General features: G+C 32.7%; 3 protein-coding genes across 6 annotated transcripts; all 3 read left to right on the top strand.

The window, feature by feature from the left end:
• Positions 1–1,017: 1,017 nt before the first annotated feature.
• On the top strand, positions 1,018–5,380 carry BIN2 (putative BR-insensitive 2). Of its 2 annotated transcripts, none has more exons than XM_003542925.3 (12): positions 1,018–1,175; positions 2,141–2,233; positions 2,323–2,382; positions 2,460–2,732; positions 2,816–2,890; positions 2,977–3,033; positions 3,485–3,625; positions 3,763–3,813; positions 3,906–4,001; positions 4,115–4,198; positions 4,363–4,464; positions 4,802–5,380. In XM_003542925.3, the coding sequence occupies exons 1-12, from the start codon at positions 1,161–1,163 to the stop codon at positions 4,895–4,897; spliced, it is 1,143 nt and encodes a 380-aa protein (XP_003542973.1). In that variant the 5' UTR covers positions 1,018–1,160; the 3' UTR covers positions 4,898–5,380. The 2 variants fall into 2 exon arrangements, with proteins under 2 accessions (XP_003542973.1, XP_040864245.1); XM_041008311.1 differs by lacking the exon at positions 1,018–1,175 and adding an exon at positions 1,237–1,869.
• A 2,321-nt stretch (positions 5,381–7,701) lies between these two features.
• Positions 7,702–12,119, top strand: LOC100810610 (probable LRR receptor-like serine/threonine-protein kinase At5g45780). 3 transcript variants are annotated; one of them, XM_014765784.3, is made up of 12 exons: positions 7,732–7,952; positions 8,127–8,317; positions 8,417–8,549; positions 8,798–8,869; positions 8,972–9,115; positions 9,234–9,305; positions 9,388–9,447; positions 9,878–9,948; positions 10,023–10,181; positions 10,291–10,629; positions 10,961–11,352; positions 11,643–12,119. In XM_014765784.3, the coding sequence occupies exons 2-12, from the start codon at positions 8,206–8,208 to the stop codon at positions 11,961–11,963; spliced, it is 1,875 nt and encodes a 624-aa protein (XP_014621270.1). In that variant the 5' UTR covers positions 7,732–7,952; positions 8,127–8,205; the 3' UTR covers positions 11,964–12,119. The 3 variants fall into 3 exon arrangements, with proteins under 3 accessions (XP_006594544.1, XP_014621270.1, XP_014621269.1); XM_014765783.3 differs by having other exon boundaries at positions 7,732–7,992; XM_006594481.4 differs by having other exon boundaries at positions 7,702–8,317; positions 10,035–10,181.
• A 6,374-nt stretch (positions 12,120–18,493) lies between these two features.
• LOC102668208 (uncharacterized) lies at positions 18,494–22,327 on the top strand. Its single transcript, XM_006594480.4, has 2 exons — positions 18,494–19,963; positions 21,663–22,327. The coding sequence occupies exons 1-2, from the start codon at positions 19,281–19,283 to the stop codon at positions 21,880–21,882; spliced, it is 903 nt and encodes a 300-aa protein (XP_006594543.1). The 5' UTR covers positions 18,494–19,280; the 3' UTR covers positions 21,883–22,327.
• Positions 22,328–23,442: the final 1,115 nt, after the last annotated feature.

Raw genomic sequence — 23,442 nt, 5'->3', positions numbered from 1 at the left:
ATCCGATCTTGTAGAAGAATTCTCAATATTCTAACTTTTTCAATAAAAAGTCAATAATGCTTAAGAAAAAGTGAAAAAAAAACAATTGAAAAAAATAAAATGAAACTCACAAAAAAAATGTTTTCAAAACCCAAAGTGAAATCTATTGGAGAAAAAAATAAGAAAAATCTTAACGTACATGCAAGGCTATGCTGATTTTAATGTACATGTAATAGTGTGTGATGTATGAGAAGTATTTTAAGATCTCAAAATAAAATATTACGATAAAGATGTTATTAATAATTTCTTGTTTAACTTTTTATTTTTATTTTATCTAAATAACAACAAACACTAAATTCCCGAAATTCTTCCTTGTAAATAATAAGGGTGAATGGCCATATGATATTATTCATCAGTATCAATAGATCTTTTAGTAAATCTTTTTTTGAAAGAAGATCTTTTAGTAATTTATTCTGCTATTTTTTTCAACTTGAATCTCAAGATCTTTTATACAAGTTTGTTGAGTTTCTACTGAAGTCCGAGCAGTTATGAGTGAATATGTTGGGACAACTTTCATGATTTATATTAACACATTTTTAAGATTTCAGAACTTAATTTCTGATTCTTCAAATTAATTGCAAGGCTGTGGCTCTTTTTTTTATAGAAATATTTACTAAAATACTATGTATTACCCCAAAAAAAAAAAAGCCTTTAAAAATTGCAAATATTGAAAAAATGATCAGGCTGATGTTTGAAACTGAACCTAATTATCATTGTATGGAATAATCATTTTGGGCCCTCAATTCATTGAGAGGCATTCGCCGACGCTAAAATGATAAAGTGAAAAACAGGAAACTCAAACAAAGCATCATTATTATTCATTACAGTACCTTCTTTATTATTATTATTATTATTATTTAGTTAAGCACCCCTAATGATTGTGATTAATAGCAAGGTCTTCCTAATCTGCAAAGTTAGTCAAGAAAAGTGCGAAAAGTCCAAAAAAAAATAAATAAAATAAAAAGAAGCCAGGAAAGAAAGGAGTGGAAAAAGGAGAGCTGTAATCACATGGACTTGTCTTTCTCTTACCATTTTCTTCTTTCCTTCACATTTTCTCTCTCACCATTCTCTTCTTCTTCTCCCTTTCTTAGATTCTCCCTTTTTTCTCTTTACCCTCCGCCATGGCTGAGGATAAGGTACTTTTCCGGCAAAAAAGGAAAAAAAATCCTCTCTTTTTAGCCTTGTTGTTATGCTGATTGTTTTGTTGGTTAGAAAGTTGAGTGACCCCGAAATGGGAGAGTTGAAAATGTCTTTGGGGTTTTTGTAGTTGTTATGAGGGTGAAGCTAAAATTATGTGGGATGTCTAATTTTTGTTTCTCTATTTCTTTTTTTTTTTCCTTCCTTAGTTGACAAAGGGGTTTATTAAGGTTTCTAATTGGGAAAATTGTTTTTTTTCTTCTTCTAAAATCTGGTCTTTGAGGTTAACGCTAAAGACCCTTTTAGCGCATTTACGTGTTGATCTATGGTTTTCTGTGAAGTCTAATTTTTTTCCCCCTTCTATATTTCTGGATAGAGGTTCTGAACTGGGTTTTGTGCCGAGTTGAAGATTTATTTGTTGGTGACACACTTGTATCATAAATCTGATGATGCTTCTTGTAGTTGTAGTCCTATGCTGATGTTGGACTCTCAACAATTCGGTTTTTTGTTTGTCATGAACTTAGGATTATTTGCTAGTTATTTACCGGATTTTTTTTTTCTGATTCTGATCAAAGTATTTTTTTTTTCCAGATTTTTGTACTCTGCTGCTAGCTGTTGCTTTGTTTGAATTTATTTTAGCCACATAACACGTTGTGTTCCGATCAGTTCTTACTTTCAACATTTTCAATTGAAGTTTGTCCTCTCAACATAGTGCTGCTATAGTTAATGGTTTCTTGTCTTTAATTTTTTTAGCAGCTTATTTCCTCCACTGGATTTCTGCAATATTATCCTTAAGTTGCTTAGCTGATTTTTTCCATGTTATATCTTACACTTGACTTTTGAGTTATTAGATGTGCTGTTGAAATGTGATGTCTTTACCTAGTGTTTTTTATATGTCTGCCAATTTTGTGAAAGTTAAAATTCTAATATTTCATATACCTTGTTAACATTTCTATCTTACCAGGAGATGTCTTCCTCTGTCACCAATGGCGATGATTCTCTCACTGGCCACATCATATCTACAACTATTGGAGGCAAAAATGGGGAACCCAAACAGGTATTATATTATTACTCTTATTTTGAATTATTTGTCGGGTCATTTATCCTGGATTGCAAGTTTAATGTCTGGTACAATCATTCTTGTAGACTATTAGTTACATGGCTGAACGGGTTGTAGGAACTGGATCATTTGGAATTGTTTTCCAGGTATGCTGATAACCTAATCCTAGGTTCATTATTCTTGCTGTCTCCACCACATGCTGATATTTTGTTTTCTCACTTAGGCAAAATGTTTGGAAACTGGGGAAGCAGTGGCCATTAAAAAGGTTTTACAAGACAGAAGATACAAGAATCGTGAACTACAGTTAATGCGTGTTTTGGATCATCCAAATGTCATCTCTCTGAAGCATTGTTTCTTTTCAACTACAAGTACAGATGAGCTTTTTCTTAATTTGGTGATGGAATATGTTCCAGAGTCCATGTATAGAGTCATTAAGCACTATACCAATGCTAATCAAAGAATGCCAATCATCTATGTAAAACTTTACATGTACCAGGTATGCATCATACTTTCTGGTATTCATAAATATCTCTGATTTGTTTGCTTGATGCCTGATAAAAGTTCGTGGCATGCATGCAGATTTTCAGGGGATTGGCTTATATCCACACTGTTCCCAAAGTTTGCCACAGAGACTTGAAGCCTCAAAATATACTGGTTTGTTTATATGTTGTTGAATATAGTCAGATTCATTCTTAAAAAGTACTCAATATGAGTTTGATGTCATTCTGTGTACATTCCAGGTGGATCCTCTTACACACCAAGTGAAGCTATGTGATTTTGGAAGTGCAAAAGTTCTAGTAGGTCTTATTTTGCTTTGGTATGCTTAGTTTTATGTCCATCTTTTCCATACACCATTATCTTTTGTATTGACAAAGTAATAACTTAGAATGTCAACCAATAACCCATCAATGGCCGTAAAGTTTTGACAGTTTAGATGAAGCAGGTCTAATTTTTACTGTTTTAGATATCTTGTTCTGCTCAACATCAAGCTGTGGAGCTCTCTGTTTTTCCTTTTTTTCAAGATTTATATCATACCAGTGTAAAACAATATTTTTTTGGAGGTTTTTATCATGTTCTGTATGCATTCAACTTGGGTTTTAGTGGGTGTGGGGGGGGGGGGGGGGGTGCGGTGGGACTACTACAGTACTACTCATCTTACAATATCCAATAAATTGATTTCACTTTGCCCCCCTCCCTCTTTACTGACAGAATGTTTCTTGTTCTAACCTTCAGATTTTGTCTCATCAGGTAAAAGGTGAAGCTAATATATCATACATATGTTCACGATTCTATCGCGCTCCAGAACTTATATTTGGCGCCACAGAGTATACAAGTTCAATTGATATTTGGTCAGCTGGCTGTGTCCTTGCTGAACTTCTTTTGGGCCAGGTTTGTGTCATTGATTTGTTTTCATGAATTATTATTATTACTATGTACTATTATATGAATCTACCACAAAATGAAGTAAATGTTCTCTTAATTATTTTCCACCCTTGTGTTATCTGAAACAATTTAAACTTTTGCAGCCATTATTCCCTGGCGAAAATGCAGTAGACCAGCTTGTACATATTATAAAGGTGCAATTGATGTTAACATGTATTTTATGTTTGTTTTCATGCCATCCTTGTCATCATAATTTATAAGTCACCTTTATAAAATTGTATTATAGGTGCTTGGCACACCCACTCGAGAGGAAGTACGCTGTATGAATCCCAATTACAATGACTTTAGGTTTCCACAGATAAAAGCACACCCATGGCACAAGGTATATAATTTTATCTACTTTCAGACAATTGGTTTTTCTGATGATTAAAATGTAATTAGCATGAAATGATGAAAACATTCCTGGACATTCTAACACATCAAAATTCTGTGTAGATATTCCACAAAAAGATGCCTCCAGAAGCAATTGATCTTGCATCCCGGCTTTTGCAATACTCCCCAAGTCTCCGATGCACTGCGGTTAGTGTGGTTGCATTTTTTTTTTTCCACTTTCTGTATTCCAACTAATTTAGTATTACATTATTTGACATCACCTTATGATTCTCCTGAATTTAATTAATCAATGAGTGTTCTATAGAAATACTAGCACAGCAATTTGAAAAGAGTCTTTTTTTGTTATGCAGCTTGAAGCATGTGCACATCCTTTCTTTGATGAACTTCGAGAACCCAATGCTCGCCTGCCAAATGGTCGTCCATTTCCTCCTTTATTTAACTTCAAGCAGGAAGTAAGTCCTTAAATTATCTTTCTTCATCAAATTTGTGCTTTGGCAGTAAACTATTTGTACAGAATTTCAAAATTAGGAATAAAATTGATACTGTTTTTAAAAAAGGTTTAAATAAGTCTAGAGGCCTGAGAAAGGTCCCCAGATCCATTTTCTTAGCTTTATATCTGTCTGGTTGATTTTAAGTGTCTGTCTTTGTGTGTTTGTCTATTTGAGTACACAAAGCAATGCATTGAAAAATAATATACATGCACTGTGTTCCTTTTTATGATCCTTATAAACATCCTAGCTAAAAATCATAAATGATGGACTACTATATTGTAATTCTCTCTGTTTCCAGTTATCCGAAGCTTCTCCAGAGCTTGTGAACAAAGTGATACCTGACCACATGAAGCGGCAAATAGGGCTGCAATTTGTTCGTCCGGCAGGATCATGATGATAAGCTTAGAGGGGGCATAGTGTATACTAGTTGATAAGTTAAACAAAAGTGGCGCCATTATTTTTGTCTAATTTAGCATGTTCTGTGGCCTGACCAGTGTAGTTTCAAGCTGAACCTGGACTGAGACTTGGGGTGCTGGATGGCTGCAGTTGATCCATCAAAATATGTATACCTTTTGATTCTCTGTTGCTACTGATGGATCTTATTTCCTCAGGCAAAATAGCCTTTGTTTATTGTAAACGTCTACATGTCATATAGTAGTTAAGTATACTTGGCCTGAAATGGTCAGAACTTAGATTGCTTCTGTAAGGGGAAAACCAAAGCCTTAGCTGGAAGGAGGGGAGGGTCCACACAGAGTTTTGATGCGGGGTTGTTGGGTTCGGTTTCCTCTTATTAATGTAATGTGCCTGATTTGTAATGTTGTTGACCAGTTCCTTTCCTTGTGAAATGTAATTGTGCTATCTTATCTGTTTTCTTTAATGCTGCTTTCTCATGTTCCACATTTCATTTCGATGCTAACAGTGCTCATAAGTTTTTATGTTGATATTATATATAATTGATTTTGTTGGTCATGGGTTTGAATCCGGAAACAGCATCTTTGCATATGCAAGGGTAAGACTGCGTACAACATCCTTCCCTCATACCTTCGCATAGTGAAGAACCTCTGGGCAATGGGGTACGAAGATGAAGATTATATATAATTGATTTTAAAATTGGTTTCAGACAATGAGTGACTTTGTTTAAATTTATTGAGAGAAAAAGTTCTTTTTTAAACAAAAGTATTTTCATATATTTGGCCTTTTAAACTGTGATGGTAACTGAGTTTTTTTTATCAGTTGTTGATGTAGAATAATGAGTAAGGGAACCGGAGGTTTATTTTTTTGAATAATGAGTAACATCATGAACTGGTTTCATATCTCAAAATCTCATTTTGAATCAGAATAACCTGCATAAACCATTAAACCTAGACCAATGGTTTTAGATTGGCATTTGACAAAGAATAAACAGATGATCATATTAAGATAAATCAAGTTTAGATTTTTGTTTCCAATTTTACTTTTGCTTTACTTCTAACGGTCATTTAACTTTGTTTATGCAGACAGTGTTTGCAATTGATTTGCATTCTTGTGACCTGAAATGAGTGTTGTCCGTGTGTGCTCAATCCAGTTATCTTACGCTTGGGGAAAGGATTCAAGAGTTTATGAAGGTGAAAGGGGTAGTCTACGGGGAAAGGATTCATAATACGTTGATGTTTGGTGTGGTAGTCTACGGGGTACAATAGTTGGGATGAAGGTGAAAAATCAATTAAGTTTTACAAATATGCTACATGGTTTGCATTGATATCTTAGCATTTTTAGCAGCAAAAGAATTATGCAGGGACACACAGTGCTATATATAATTTTTTTGTGAGTGGAGGTTCTTTATGTAATTTTATAATAAAAGAACATTTTTATAATTGTCACATCCAAACAAGTTAAGAATCACTTTTAATAAAAAAAGTGCTTTTTATAATTATAACCAAACACAAAATCATTTCTGCTCACTTAAAAATAAATCACTTTTTTTAAGTACTTATTCAAGCCGACCCCATATATGAAGTTTTTCTTACAATTTGAGTTTAACTCGAGTCATGTAATCTATGAAGTAACTATGTAAATCCATATGGTTTTATTGCGTTCCTTTAAACTTACACAAGACTACTCAGCTGAATTGGTAAGGATTTTGCACATGCATTCTCTTCAAGTCTTGCATGATGAAAACTTCAATTATTGTAATTGGACGTATCCCCAAGCATATTTAGGGTGAGTAGTTGTCTGGTACGAAAGGCTTACGATCACAAATAAGGTGCTTGGAAAATAGGTTTTTAAAATACTTTTAAAAACAATTATTTGTTCATAATTATGTTGAACTAACGCAATTAAACGTTATGTAGAATTTTAAACATTTTGTTTGATGATCATATAATAAAAAAGAATAATTTTTTTATGGCTAATTTTGGGTGATTTTCAATATAAAGAATATATATATTTAACAAATTTTCTTAACTTCATATGATGTGTGCTTATGAAAACCATTGACAACTCTTAAAAATATATATGTGCATATAAGATTATAAGTTTAGCTAAATTAAATTGAATTATTATTTAAAATTTCAATTTAAATATAATAAAAACATTATTTTTATTTCAATTCACACAATTTACATTAAATTAAATTAGTTTACAAACATCTCTACTATTTTTTTTGTTCAACCACTAGTTATATATGTACATATCTATTATTTGAGAGATTATTACAAACAAATTAATAACATATTTGATTACATGTCATATGAGATTAATTGAAACCATATAATCTAAGATCTTTCAATAATTTGTCTTGCTAAGTTCACATGTAAATCAATTATTAATGTGTTTAGATAACTACTGGAATTAATTCTGTGTCCCAAAATTAAGATACAAAATTAAAAAAAAAAAGTAAAAATGATTATTTATTGTTTTGACATTTTACGGAACCTATGAGAAAATTGAATCTAATTCTTACACTGTCATCTTTAATTATTCATCTCATCTCCTAATATAATATTGTTATAATATAATTATAAACAGAACTACCTATGACCTATCATATCATATGTGGTAATAATATTGAAGAATCTAACAATAGGTTTCCGTCACACCATCATGTGAATTAATTAAAAAACTACCAGTAAGTGGTAATATAGGCATTCCACATGTAGAGGAGTTCCTTGAGCTCCGAGACATGCAATTTATAAATTGTCAAAATACCACCCAACTATCAAATTTCGCGCCTCCAGCTTCCACTAACAAACGCTCCCTTAATCATCAACACTAACGACCGCTTCCATCTTCACCGTCCATTCACCGTCACGATCCTAAACAAAAACAATCCAACGTTTTTAAGGAACTGAACAGTCAACGCATGGTGTCAGATCATGAAATTCACGTGACTACCCTCACACGATCATTGCCATGAAGCTAAACACTGTTACCGTGCGACCGACAATCACTGTCATGTTCCCAAATCTCGAGTTGTCTTCCCTGCTCTCACGATCTTCATTCATTTATCTAGTATATTTTATTTTTTTGTTGTAAAATAATTCACGGTCCTTTTTTCAACTTCGTTTCTCTCGAGGCAGCAAGCACGGGAGAGATTTTCCAAAAGGGTTTGCTTGTTTATTTTTATGCTTCTTTTTTTTTTTCAGAAGCTCAGAACCGAAGATCCCAGTAGAAAAGTTTCAAGCTTTTTTGCTTCCCACTACTTGAATCGGTTTTTTGGGTTTCATGGAAGATGTCAAAGTTGTTGCTTGGCTCATTTCACTTTTTCTGTGGAATTGGGTGCTTGTTGTTGATGGCACTGATAGCCTTCTCTCTCCAAAGGGTGTCAACTATGAAGGTTTGGTGTTTCTTCCTTTTGCTTGTTTTCTCGTCTTTCTAGCTTTGTTTTGGTTTCGGTTTCAGTGAGAGATTGTTGTTGTTGTTGGGTTGTTATCAGTGGCCGCTTTGATGTCCATGAAGAGTAAAATGAATGATGAGTTGCATGTCATGGATGGTTGGGATATTAATTCGGTTGATCCTTGTACTTGGAACATGGTTGGTTGCTCTGCCGAAGGTTATGTTATTTCCCTGTAAGTCTTTTTGTTGCTAATTTCTATCACAAGTCTTAAGATTGCTTCCTTCTTTTTTTAACTATGAACAATGTAACATGTTTTACATTTTATCATTTGTGTCTCGGGAAGACCCGAAGAGTAGTATTTTCACTTTTCAATGTGTTTTTCTGATGCCATCAATTCTAATATTTAAAGGGTTATTAGTGGCATTTCTTTCTCAAGCTATGAAGATATTGATTATTGGTGGTAATTTGATGGTGTGGTAGGGAAATGGCCAGTGCGGGTTTATCTGGAACGATTTCCTCAGGAATTGGAAATTTGAGCCATCTCAAAACATTGTGAGTTGCAACTGGAATGGTCTATACTTGTTTCATTCGAATGTGTATTCTTGTATCCATCCAACTTTTCTTATCACTTGAGTTTTGCCATTGTATTCTTAGGTTATTGCAGAACAATCAGTTATCTGGTCCTATCCCGACTGAGATAGGGAGGTTGTTAGAGCTTCAAACCCTTGACCTTTCTGGTAACCAGCTTGATGGAGAAATTCCTAATTCTTTGGGCTTTTTGACTCATCTTAGTTACTTGTGAGTGTGGTGTGACAAATAGATTCAACAGTGGTGATTTTTTTGTTACCTATTTGGCTTATTCAGTAGTCTTTCTCTAATTGTTTACTTCCTAATTTATTCATGCTGAGTATTTCAGGCGGCTCAGCAAAAATAAACTATCTGGACAGATTCCTCAGCTTGTTGCTAATCTCACAGGCCTTTCATTCTTGTATGCACTTTATCACAGTTCTATTGTATTTTTGCTTAAATCCGTAAAAGTAAATCTCATTACTGTTCCATATATGTTGTAGGGATTTGTCATTCAATAATCTCAGTGGTCCCACTCCAAAAATTTTAGCAAAAGGTTATAGGTGAGTTTTTCAATGGTATATGATTTTTCCCTAAAATTTCCTATGTAAATTCTAATGTGCATTCAGAAAATGACGCTTTCTCTTTAAATTTTTAGTGGAAATTAGGATACTAGATAACTATAGAAGTGCTAGTGCTGAAACCATTTCTAGGAAACCTGTAGCAGGATAAAACTAGAGCGCATTTCTTGGAAACCCACAGATGCCAACTGTTTACTAAAAACAAATCTAACAATTTCAAGTAACTTGTGATATATGAAGCAGAAAACTTATGCCTTAGCTCTAGATTCTAGAGGAGACTGGCTATTGCCTTGTTAGAAATAAGTACTGGTATTAGCTTAATTTTTTTTTTGTTCTTTTAATATTTAACCTTTTGTTGCATGCATCAATCTTGTTTCTTGCATTGCTTGACATTTTACTTCTTTGGTGATAGTATTTCAGGAAACAATTTCCTCTGCACCTCTTCCTCACAAATTTGTATGGGCTTTTCAAAACCAGTAAATGGTAGTGTACTTTTAACCTCTATCTATTAAATTAAAACCCTAGTAATCAGTAGATTGAGGTATATATAAATGTAGATTCAATTGCAGATACAGGGTCATCTCAGACGAGTGGCAGTCATCACCAAAGGGTGCTTGCTGTTGTTATTGGCTTTAGTTGCGCATTTGTAATTTCATTGGTGCTTCTTGTCTTTTGGTTGCATTGGTACAGATCACACATCCTCTACACATCTTATGGTACATCCTGATAAAAACTTCACTACTTTTTTTACTTCATAATGAAACATGCACATATTCCTCACTACTTTTTTCCTCACTCTGGAACATTCACATTTGACATTTGAAGTGGAGCAAGATTGTGAATTTGATATTGGCCATTTGAAGAGGTTCTCCTTCCGGGAATTGCAAATTGCTACTGGAAATTTCAATTCAAAAAATATCCTAGGACAAGGTGGTTTTGGTGTTGTCTACAAAGGATGCCTTGCAAACAAAATGTTGGTGGCAGTAAAGAGGCTGAAAGATCCCAATTACACTGGAGAAGTGCAGTTTCAAACGGAAGTTGAGATGATTGGCTTGGCTGTGCATCGGAACCTCTTGCGTCTTTATGGATTCTGTATGACACCAGATGAAAGGTTACTTGTTTATCCTTACATGCCCAACGGCAGTGTTGCTGATCGCTTGAGAGGTTTGTTTCATATTTTTCATTTCTTCATTTGAGGCTGTGTAAAATATTGTAACTAAGAGTAGATACATGCCTCTTACAGTGGAAATTAGAAAAAAAAAAAAACTGTCTTCAAATCAATGACATGTAGTGATTCCATGCAGTCTATCACTTTCAAGTGGCACATTATCTATATAATAATTTTTAAAATGTTTATTGCGTTCTATATTAAAAGCCAATCTTGTGATACCATCATAATTGATGCAGGTTCTTTGTTGAATACATTTTTTCCGAAATTAAATTCCCATGTCTCTAGATTTTAATAGATTTTCTCTTCTCCCTTGTTCTCAAACAGAGACTTGCCGTGAAAGGCCATCGTTGGACTGGAACAGGAGGATGCGTGTTGCTCTTGGGGCTGCGCGTGGGCTCCTATATTTGCATGAACAATGCAATCCAAAAATAATCCACAGGGATGTTAAGGCTGCAAACATTTTGTTAGATGAAAGTTTTGAAGCTGTGGTGGGGGATTTTGGTCTTGCTAAGCTCTTAGATCAAAGGGATTCACATGTAACTACTGCAGTGCGGGGTACTGTAGGGCACATTGCCCCAGAATATCTCTCAACTGGACAGTCTTCTGAAAAAACAGATGTTTTTGGATTTGGCATATTACTTTTGGAGCTCATAACAGGACACAGGGCACTGGATGCTGGAAATGCTCAGGTCCAAAAGGGAATGATCCTTGATTGGGTGAGTAGTTTTTTAAATTTCTTGTAAGCTCACCTTTTTATATCATGTGTTTTCTGCTCCCTTGGTCTTCACATGATAATAATCTTGACTTAAGACCATGTGGTGGTTTTGCCATAAGATTGCATTGAGCCTAGCTTGCTAATAATGTTACTTCACCTGTTCTACAATTGCTGTGAAATACTGAAGCATTCTGTGTGTCTTGCTCAAATTTAGTTTCATGAAATTCATAGCTTTTAATTTCAGACTTTGCATTGGCCATAAATTTTGAGCTGCTAGCTAAATTCCTGCAGGTTAGAACCTTATTTGAGGAGAAGCGGCTGGAAGTGCTAGTCGATAGGGATCTTAGGGGATGTTTTGATCCAGTAGAGTTAGAGAAAGCAGTGGAGTTGTCTTTACAATGTGCTCAGTCGCTTCCCACTTTGCGGCCAAAGATGTCAGAAGCTTTAAAGATTCTAGAAGGTCTGGTAGGGCAGTCAGTGAGGCCAGAGGAGTCACAAGGGGGAACTAACCTATATGATGAAAGAACTTGCAGTTTCTCACAAAATTATAGTGATGTTCATGAAGAACCTTCCTTTATTATTGAAGCCATTGAGCTTTCTGGACCTCGGTGACATTAGGTGTAGTCCCTTCCTTTTTGCAAAGTCTTCAATGTACATGAGTTTTGCATTTTTTCAATAAGGATAACACATAGGAATATTTTCAGGTAGAGCCTATAATTGTAACGTTATTCTGTTTTTCAAATGTTAATTCTTAATTTGTGAATCTAACTTGATTGAGGCTGTGAAGTTGTACATAAAAAATCTTGAGAAGGATTTGTGCATAGAAAATGTATACGCGTTTTGGACGCTTAAAAAGGCGTCTCTTGCATGTAGCTGGGATGTGTTTGTTACTACATGCAATTCTTTTATGATAAATTTCTTCCTAAAATTAGGTACCCGTAAAAAAAAAAAAATCCTACTAACCAAAAGGGGTGTTGCTAGCATTTTAGTTTTAGGCTGATTGAAAAGAAAAAATATGCACAAAGACTATTAAAATGATACATTGGCCTCGTTAGGATTTATTCTTACAATCTTTTGTCTTCGAAGAGACGTAATGCCTCACGAGTCAAGGCTCTTGTGCTTATGACATTTGTTTTAAGTTTACCGTATACGCAAATGTAAACCTTTTTATTTAGTACGATATTTAGAACTTAGAAGTTGTGTGAATGTGTTTATGATACGTTTAGAATTTAGATAATCTACAATGTCAACTTAATAGTCAAAGTTAATATAACGTGGATTTGAATAACATTGTACCAATTTTAAGAAGAGAAAAAAAAATTATACACATGTAAAAAGTTTATCCTGTCATTTAATCACAATCACAATATATAGTGAAATAGTTGATTTTTATTATAATTATTTTAAAAATCATATCAATAATAATTTAAAGATTGAATGAGCTATAAAATTCACAATCATTAATTTCTTTTAAAAATGCATAAATGTTCAAACCTGGCTTTTGGTGCTGGCATAAGTGTAATCTCTGTCAGTAGTAGTGCGGTCCAAATCTTTGAAAGGGAACTATCCGTGTTTCCCCTTGACGCAGGACTCCTTCATGGCCTACACCAGGTCCTCTAGACCCAAAAGAAAGAAAACATTATTATACTTATAAAGATTAAATCACTTAGGTCCACCACACCACACAACTTTTTTTTAATTGTTATATTGAAAATGCAATCACTTCAATAAAAAGTTGTTTATAATGGAAGATCAACTTCCGATTCATTAGGCAAATAATTATAAAACGAGATTAAGTTACATGTCATAAGCTAAAATCTTTTCTTCACTAAAAAAAAATCTATATCCTAATAGACAAAAAATGTTTTGTACTTGTTAGTATGATCGCTATCTAAATGAAATTTATTAACTAATATAAACATTGTAGGTTTGTGCCAACGGTTTAATGTTATGATATTTTTTTGTGTGCGTGTGAAAGAGGGATCACTGTTATGATGATGAAGATATATATCGATTTCTTCTAAGATGATAAGATAATTAAGATTTGAGATGAATATTCTTTTCTAGTAGTACTTGTATAACTTTGTGTCTCATAACCGAGGTTCTCTGGTTCGATAATTCATTCAATTCAAAAAGAAATGAAATTTGATTTGTGAGAAGATGTCAATTTATGATTAATGCACAATGGAAATATGTGGCTGCAGGCATTGGAGTCAACAAGTAGTCACATGCAATTGTATTGGCTGCGCCCCGCCACCGGTTTCATATTGCATGCCAATTGTTTTAGACCTCACTAATAGCAGGAAACGTGTATGCCCTACCATCACTCATCAACTTATATATGTAGGCCCCCATTTCTCCATTGGCAATAATCATTTTGATTCGCACTTGAATTTGCTAGGTAAGCCATTGGTCAATTAATGTCAAATCTAGTAAAAAGAGTTAGTCTGAGTTTTAGATCACCTACAACATTTATTTTAATTACTCAATCATTTTAATCTTTAATTTTATATATATATATATATATATATATATATATATATATAATCATATCAACTATCAATGCTACTAACACTTATCCAAAAATATCTTTTACATTTTTTATCATCGATGGAGAATCAACTTAAAAATAAAACAACTACTTCAAAAAGTTTTAGACCCATCAACAACAAAAAATAATTATTATTAGTTTTATAAAACAAAAAAAGATCATATATGTGAACAAAAAAAATCACATTTTTTAATAAAAAAGACTAAAATATGTTTTTAATTTCTCAATGATCATTTTTTATTTTAGATTCTTAATAAAAAATTTCGTTACATTAAATATCCCTTTTATATTAAAAGTTTTGTTTTTACTTTCTATCGTCAATTAAGTCATGATGTGTCACTCTATGAACAGATCTTCACAATATAATTAACGGTTGAGATGATATCATGTCCTTAAAATAAAGGTTTTGATATAATAAAGATCTAATACAACAAATTTTTTTTTATTAAGGATGAAAACAAAAATAGATCATTTATAAAAAAATTTAAAACATATTTAAGCTTTAGTTTTAATAGACCAAAAAAGTTCACATATGTTAACAAAAAAAACCCACATTTTTTAGTAAAAAGACTTACCATATAACTCTTATTTAAAGAAAAAAAAATCTCTTAAAATTTGCTATAGACATCACTCATGGTTAGACCGACTTTAATTGATGTCTTTGTAGGTTAGAGTTGTAAATCCAATTTAATAGGAAAGAACTGAGATTAAAGGGGCAAAATACTCAAAATCATATTCTTTTCGTAGCATTTGCCTTTTCGTTGTTCTTCGAAGGTTTATTAGTACTGAATTTAGGCGTAGGCTATCATGGTCAAGTATACAAATTTATGTATGGTGTTTAATTTTTTTAACCCCTTAAGATTAATTTTACTCATAAATTTGGATAAAAAAACAAAAAAAGAAATACCATGGATCTGGCATCGTTCTTTTTAATTATTTTGTTTTTGTTTGTTTGGATAAACTAGAGTATTCTTCATTCGAAAACCAAAAACTAATAATCAAAGTATTGAAATCTATTTAATCTATTTAAGGAATTAACTTCTTCCAATATATGTTTAATCATTTTGTTTGTTTAAGTAAACAAAATATTTTGTTTATTCCATACGAATAAATTGTTCTTTAAGTATGCTGTCAACTCATGTTAAACAAAAATAAAAATATTGAAAATTATAAAAAAAATAGGTTTAAATATGTTTTTGATTTCTTATAAATATTTATTTTTTGTGTTTGGTCCCTAATAAATTTTTGTTTCGAATAAGGTTTCTAATATTTGAAATTTTTTTTGCTTAAGTCTTTATCGTTAGTTGGGATCTGTTGATTACTTACTTAGCCATTAACCAGTCACACAAGCAGCATGTCACGTATAATCTGTTTGGGATTACACATGGAAAAAAATTATTTTTTTTTAAAAATAAAAACGGCGTCATTTATGAAGCTCCTATTTTCTCTTTTCTGCAACCTCTCCACGCACCACCGTCACCATCAAACAAAGACCCACACCTATAACATCCCTTCTTCTCCGATCACAAATACAAACCCGGAACATCTAACCTCCTCGAAACTCCACCTGGATTTCCTCAAAAGGACATTGAAAATTGCATAAAAAACAGAGGAGATCACCTTTTGTTAATCACAAAAACAAAAGAAACCCTCAACACAACCTCCCTCACCATAGGCACCTCCAGAGCCCAAACGGAAAAAGCCCCCTTAGTAGACACCGTCGTATTGATAAGTGTCACGTTTCTCACTAACTCAACCCTCTTAGAAACAAAATCAACACCCCAACGAAAACTTCAACAGAGTTGTCAGAGAAGCCGTGTCCAGGGAGGTCAAGGGAGGTGATGTGGAGGCCCTTGGCAGTGAGGGACTTGGAGGGGGGTTTTGTCGAGGTGTGTTTGGACCTTGATGGTACAGTTGTTGGAGTAATAGTGGTGGAGGGGGGAGGGAAGGGTGAGGAACCAGGTTTTGGAGTATTGGGGGGAAAGGGTGGAGGAGGTGAAGACGAAGAAGAGAGTGAGGAAGGAGACAAAAAGGGTGAAGTAGAACCAGAAGAAGAAGGGATTGTTGTTGGGTTTGGTGGGTGGGATCTGTGAGCATAGAAAATGACATAGTTTCTTAATAGAGAAAAGAAAAGAAAAAAGATTTTTTTAACATGCAAAATGACATTGTTTTTTATTTTTTTTAAAAAATTTCACTTGTAATCTCAATTAGACAAATATTACACATGGCATGGCTGTATAGCCAGTTAACAACCATATAGAGAGTTAATGGATCCTGATTAATAATAGGAATATAAGATAAAAATTTTCAAATATCAGAAATTTTGATTCGAAAGAAAAATTTATTAAGAACCAAACATAAAAAATAAATATCTATTAACAAACAAAAACATATTTAAGTCAAAAAAAAATATTTACATAATTCATTTGCGTAACAGTGACAGATATTAGTTCTTAAGACTACACATTAAGGATATTTAAGCATTTTAAAAGAATAAACACTAATTTGTTGTATAATGATGGAATTGAGTTTTCTTTCGGTTTTAGAATTTTCATATTTTTTTAGTAATTTTTAATTAGCTTGTTTATCATTAATTTTTAGGTTTTTCAGAATTTCCTCTCACCTAATAAGTGGTGATTGATTATCGGTATTTTATCCTTAAGTTTAATTAATCTAACTTAAAAAACTAATTCACCTAATGTTAGTTCTGTTGCTTTATGTTGTTTATCTTTCTGACCGATAAGAAAAAATCTTGCTCTCATGTCTTTGTGATTTGTAGATATCTTTTCAAACCACCAAAGCCTAATTTCAATCTTGACATACTGGCATCAAAATACTCTTATTTTATTTTAGAGAATCCAAATTCATTATTAAAAAAAAAAACTAGTTTATTAAGCTTTAGATGCCAAAAGCATAACCTCTTTCTAATAACATCTTTAATTTATACAAATAAATATTAGGTTAAATTATAATTTTGATCCCTTATAATTAATAATTCATATATTTTTTGTCTTTCTACTTTTTTTTTGCTATCAATTTTGGTTTCTATATTTTAAAAAATTCAATTGTGATTCAATCTTCAATTCTGCACTTGCTTGTTTTTTTTATCCAATTAAATCATAGACCTAACATAGTCACTTTTTTTTTTGAAAGGTGATATTCACTTAAGATCCATAAAAAATAATTTAATTAATTAAAATATTAAAAAATAAAAGAAATAAATGAAAAAAAAATTAAAGATTGGATAAAAAATTAAAATAGAAAGATAAAAATTGCAAAAAAAAAAAACAAGAAGAATCAAAATCGTAGATTAAGAATTACAGAACACCAAAATTAAAATTTACCATAAATCTTAATATCAAATCCAACCAAACTACGTATTTAAGGGAAAATTTTGGTTAAATTATTTTTTCCCTTTAATTTAATTTTTAGATTCAATTTGGTGCTTTAATATTTTTTGGGTTTAATTTAATCCTCTAATTTTTTAGATCGTATCAATTTGATCATTTAGTTTAAATGGTAAAGAATGATACTCCTTCAAAATTGTTGTTGTTAAGTGATTTTAAACCACCACAAAATACAATTTTTTAAAAAAAAATAATCGATTTTAAAAATTAGAAGATCAAATTAAAAAAAATAAAAAAACTAAATTAAATAGATTTTAAAAATTAGAAGACTAAACTGAATCCAAAAAAATTAAGGGACCAAATTAAACCTTAATAATAAATTGGAGGATCATAAAACTAATTTAACCAAACATTTTTAACTCACATACAGACATTGGTACATTTTTTCACAGATTAGGATGTTTCAGAAATTATTTCAATAAAACACATTTTTTTCACATATTAACATGCTCCAGAGATTTGATCACACACAAAAAAAATATGTACTAGATTAACATGTTCTAAAAATTATTTCAATAAATAAATGACATAATTTCATAGTAGAAAACCTTAATACAAACTTGTTGGTATATTCATATTCATAATTTCATATTAATGTATTAAGGTTTTTTAAAATGAAAATTTTAAAATTTATTGTACTAAAATAAAACTTTCGAAAATATAAATAATTGAAATAAAATTTTTAAAATTTTATATATCAAAATGAAACTTTTAAAAACATAAAAACTAAAATAAAGCTCTTAAAATTTAATATATCAATATAAAAAAAATGATATTAGTTTTAGTCTACTCTAAATTATAATTTAGAGGAAATTGTGAAGTTTATCATTTGTCAAACTTATGACAACATAAAAAAAACAAATTAACAAATGAACACAACAATAACACGCATAAAAGAACAAATGACCAACACACACAATAATAATAATAATAATAATAATAATAATAATAATAATAATAATAATAAATTAACAACAAACACACACAATAAAACAACAAATTAACAACATGCACAAATAAAGGGAACACGTTAATGGATAATATTCACTCTTCTGGCTAACGGATTAGTGGCCAGTAGTAAAAAAGTGGATGAGTCCAAAATTGTTTTCTTGTTTGTTAGCATTTTTTAAGGTCCATGAAAATTTCTCCTACTTCACCACAGCCATCAGTCAGAGGTTCTGGTTACGGCACTAGCATAGCATGTAAAGTAGCACACATCACATACACATTCCACCCACTTGCGGTTACAAACTCCCCTCCCCTCACAGACTCTTCCGTGTCCCAGATAACATTCAATGAGAAATTTCTGCAATTAATTAATAGTAATAAACTTATCCTTCGTAAGTACTACAGTATAATCATAATCATCCGTATCTATCTTATTAATTAATGTAATAGTAGGTGGGTTTCTGTTACAATTGTCCAATAAAGACAAAGTAACCCTTTTATTACACTGACCCAAATCTTCTAATGATTCAATTGCACTCAAAATCCACTTTTTTTCCCATTTCTTTTCTTCACCTAACCCTGTTCCTATTTTATTTCCCCACTTAATTTTTTTTTCCCCCTTCCACTAACCCGTTGAATTGAAGCAAGCCACGCAGGTTTTACCTGGCGTGGGTTGGACCGAAAGTTGAAACATATCCTACTTGAGATATAGTTTGTGGAATTTAATATTTTGAGGTAAACCCCATCACTTTGCGGCTATTTGGGGGCTTGTTTCTTTGGAGAGTGAGGTCATCCATCTCATAGGTGACACCCCAAGTTTCCATTTGTTTTAAATTGATTATTTTGTGAGAATATCTGCTCAAATCAAGAAGTGGGTCGTTGCAAGATATGTGTTTTCCACCTTTCGTTTGATCACATTGTTCGTCCTCTCTAATTAAAAAAAAAAGGAGCTTTTTTAGGTGGGGTTTGTACTGTGGCATTGTTTGAAGTATCTTTTGAGGTTTGAGCGTGAACGAATTGTTAATGGATCAAAACAGAAGCGAGGGAAGAGGTGAGGTATTGGGTCCGGTTCATGAAGGAGTTGTAGTTGTTATTGATGCAGTAGATGGGAGCAGCTTGGGTGGAAGAGTTAGTATAAGTGGAGAAGCTGGAACTTCAGGAGAGGTTGGCAAGGATTTGGGATCTGATAAGGAGCTAAAGGAGGTGCTTGAGGAAGTTAAGGGTAAGGACAAGCATGATCAAGAAAATATCAGTGATAATAAATTGCTTGGTGTTGATCAGGGAACTAGTTATAATTCAAACCATTTGGTTAATCAGGTAGTGATTGAAACTGTCGTTGTAATTGAGTCTGTTCAGACTGAGTATGTCAATGGAGATAATAGGAAATTGGAAGCAAAAGTTGATGAATCAGGGTTGAGCTTGGTATCCATGAAAGCACAAGAAGGGGTGTCTGAAACTGATAAAGATTCATGTGTGATTGATATAAAGAGCGGCAGCTGCAAAAAGGTTTATGAGAATTCCGAAGGTGAAAGGGTTTGCAGGATTTGCCATCTGACTTCCGTGCAATCGTTGGATGAAACAACTGTTGGCACTGCTAGTAGTGCTAAAAGTGCAGATTTGATTCAGCTTGGTTGTGCATGTAAAGATGAGCTAGGCATTGCACATGCTCATTGTGCTGAGGCGTGGTTCAAGCTTAAGGGAAACAGGTAATATTGTCTTGCCAAATATCAGTTTGATTCTAGTTTGTAGATAAACAATAACATTAATGTGCTTTTGAGGTTTTGTGTTGAAGCTTTCAATATTGATCACGATCCTGATGTTGCCTACTTATTTTGAATTCCTAAATATGTTGGAATTTATAAGTTCTTTTTACTGAATTATCCAGTTTGGCACAATTTCTGAAAGCAAATATTTCTCTTGCCCTATTTGCTGCTCTGTGTTTGTGTGTGCTGCAGTTACCTTGATCATATGGAACATTTTATCATTTCAACAATAATATTGGAAAGGTTTTATCATTTTGCCTTTCCATGACTTGTCTTTTAAAATCTTTTGAGGTTTGTGGCATCCTTATTAAATGTGTTCATTGTGTTCTTAGATTAGAACAGAAATTTCCAGTATCATTTTTTAGCTTTTCAAATCCTTTCCAGATTCATGCCTGGGCTTATGCTTGATTTCCTTGATAATTAGTTTGAGGTCAAGCTCTTTGCATTGAATTTTGTAGTGGTACACCTCTAGTTGGAGAACCACTAGCATCATTACTGCACTCAAACATAGCTGTTCAGTGCATATCTGTAGCCATCAGCCTATTTGGAGTTCCTATATTTAATGGGTTCTATAAGGGGTGAGTTGGACAAATGCGTCCGACAGCCAGTGGATTTTCCTCCTTTAGGATGTAAGATTATGGGTTAGACATAAACATGATTAGCAATTTGCTCCTTGTGTTTGTGAGTTGATGTTAATTGACATCCATATAATTCTGTCAAGTCCTAATTTGTAAACTAGAAAATTATTGCATTTGATTGTGATATTGTGTCGGTTATCCACTTATCCTTGATATTTGAGAAAGTTCTCTTGTAACAACTGTCTTGGTGAAGATTCTTTTGGATCTGATGTTTCTCTATTCAGATGACATATGGGGCATGGACTAGAAAATGAAGTTTTTACTTTTATTTCCACAAAATGAATTTTATATATGGCAAAATTGATCATTTTTATTAGATATCACGGGGACACATTCATCAATCCCTTCTTCCCTGAACAGAAATGTGAACTAAATTTTCATTGAATAATTCTGAGTATCCTTTTTTCTAAAGGAGTCCCATCTCATTGTCAAGTGAGAACCATTGTATTACAATCTAGTATAACTGGTCCATGTCAATCCTAATTCTTGTATGTTACATAGAGGGTTTGTCTGGGTCTTCAGCTTTATCAACAATAAGAGCTTATCACATGAAAGCTTATTCTTGAGTTTAGAAAGATATTATTATTGTGATAAGTCTCCATAAAACAATGTTATAGTTTTATTTTTTAGTGCCATTTTTGAAAAATGGTCCCTTCTCAATGTCATGTGATGCCTAGTGTTTTATAATCTAGAGTAAATTACACAAACTTCTCCTATTCTTTTTACATTTACACTAACCTCCCTTTATGGGAGCCCAATGTAATGTTTTTTAAATAATTAAAGGGGTGTTAGTGTATATTTTTAAAAAGCTAAGGGGGTTAAATGTAATGTATAAGGGGGTGTTAGCGTATATTTTAAAATAACTAAGGGGAGGTTAGTGTAGGAATAAATAAAGGTACCAGACATTTGTGTAATTTCATGAAACTTTAGGAGATGTTAGTGTAATTTACTCTATAATCCACTATCAAATAAATGATTGATATTGGCTACTTTATTAACCACAGGTCATGTGAAATATGTGGTGAGACTGCAGAAAATGTTTTTGGTGTTACTAATTATGGATTTATGGAAAAGTGGAATGAAAGAAGATTCATGGACGACGATGGCAACTCATCCCACAGGTTTGGCGGATGCTGGCGAGGACAACCATTTTGTAACTTCTTGATGGCATGCCTTGTAATAGCATTTGTTCTGCCATGGTTTTTCCGTGTAAATATGTTCTAGCAGGTGAATCAACCTCTATTATTCTTGCCTTCAATTCTTCATACTCGCAGAGTATAGTGAGTGGCTGATTGGTTTTTGCCATACATGCTATGGTGCATCACCACATTTTAGTGGGATGTTAATGCTTAACCACATGTCCAAGTTGACATTCTGAGGGTATGTGCCATGAAGATATGAAGCTTCCATGTAAAGAAATTACCAGCTCTGGTTGCATTCTTTGGAGAATGTGTGTTGTTCAGAGGTGTATTCATCCAGAGAGAGAGAGAGTATTTTACATTTGGTGGCAGTAGATCTTATTTGTAAGAATTAAGTAAAGAATTTGCTGCAAAACAAACACAAAGTAGAGGTTTCTTTCTCTTTTTCACTTATTTTACTTCCTTTTGTTTATGGACAATATTTTGGATTTATTTGGCTCCATGGCATCCTAATATAGTTTCAAGTATAATCGAGCTTAGCAAACGTTGGTTAGCTAAATTGATTCAAATTTAGCTAATATAGTTTCAAGCAAATAAATCTGTGGAGGCAATTGCCTTCAATACCACTACGTAACTTATTTTTAGTTTTTTACTATCACGTTCCTTTGAAACCAAAAAAATAGTATTCTCGAGCTTTATTGTAAGTTCACAAGTATTTTCGCATGTATGTGTTCTCCCGCTTTATGTAAATGATCTCAACTCTCAAGTACCAATTTTTTTTTTTATCTCAGTTCTCACGCTTATGAATTAGTTTCAGACATTTAATATTCATTTCAGACTTCATTGTTGAATTTAAAATATAAACTGAATCTGGATTAAGGTAATATCGATTTATGTCCCTTAATCATTATCAAGTGTGATGACTCTAATGCCGTTTCCTTGCAGACCAATGATATTTAAAAGAACAGGAAAAAAGTTGTAAAAATTACAACTCTTGATATTTCAAGTTGCAATTGTAATATTGACCAAATTAAATTACAATTCGATTTCCGTAAAGGCTACACTGATATCTTATGATTTATTACAAAAGAATTAACTTTTAATTACTATTTTTATTTTAAGTTTAGGAAAAATAATGATTGAAACATAAGTTTTAGATCTCGAGGCATTTGAGGCTTGTCTCAAGAAACCTATATCAACAAAGTTTGAGAGATTTAATATGAAAGATTGTTCACCAAGTGTAGCTCCCATTGTGAAGGGTGACAAACTTGCTTTGAGTCAATGTCCCAAAAATGATTTTGAGCGGGAACACATGAAAAATATTCCATATGCTTTAGCAGTTGGAAGCCTTATGTATGCTCAGGTTTGCACTAGACCTGATATTGCATTCGCTATTGGAGTCTTGGAAAGATATCAAAGTAATCCAGGTATTGATCACTGGAAAGCTGCAAAGAAAGTGATGAGATAACTTCAAGGAACAAAGGATTACATGCTCATGTACAAACAAACTGATTATCTGGAAGTGATTGACTACTCCAACTCAGACTTTGCTGGTTGCGTTGATTCACGAAGATCAACATCTGGATATATTTTTATGTTAGCCGATGGAGCTGTATCTTGGAGAAGTGTCAAACAACCCTTAACT

This window comes from Glycine max, chromosome 13 (assembly GCF_000004515.6).
Source record: "Glycine max cultivar Williams 82 chromosome 13, Glycine_max_v4.0, whole genome shotgun sequence".
NCBI classification, from domain to species: domain Eukaryota; kingdom Viridiplantae; phylum Streptophyta; class Magnoliopsida; order Fabales; family Fabaceae; genus Glycine; species Glycine max.
Note: the sequence above shows the minus strand (reverse complement) of the source record. Positions and strands in the feature narration are given on the sequence as shown.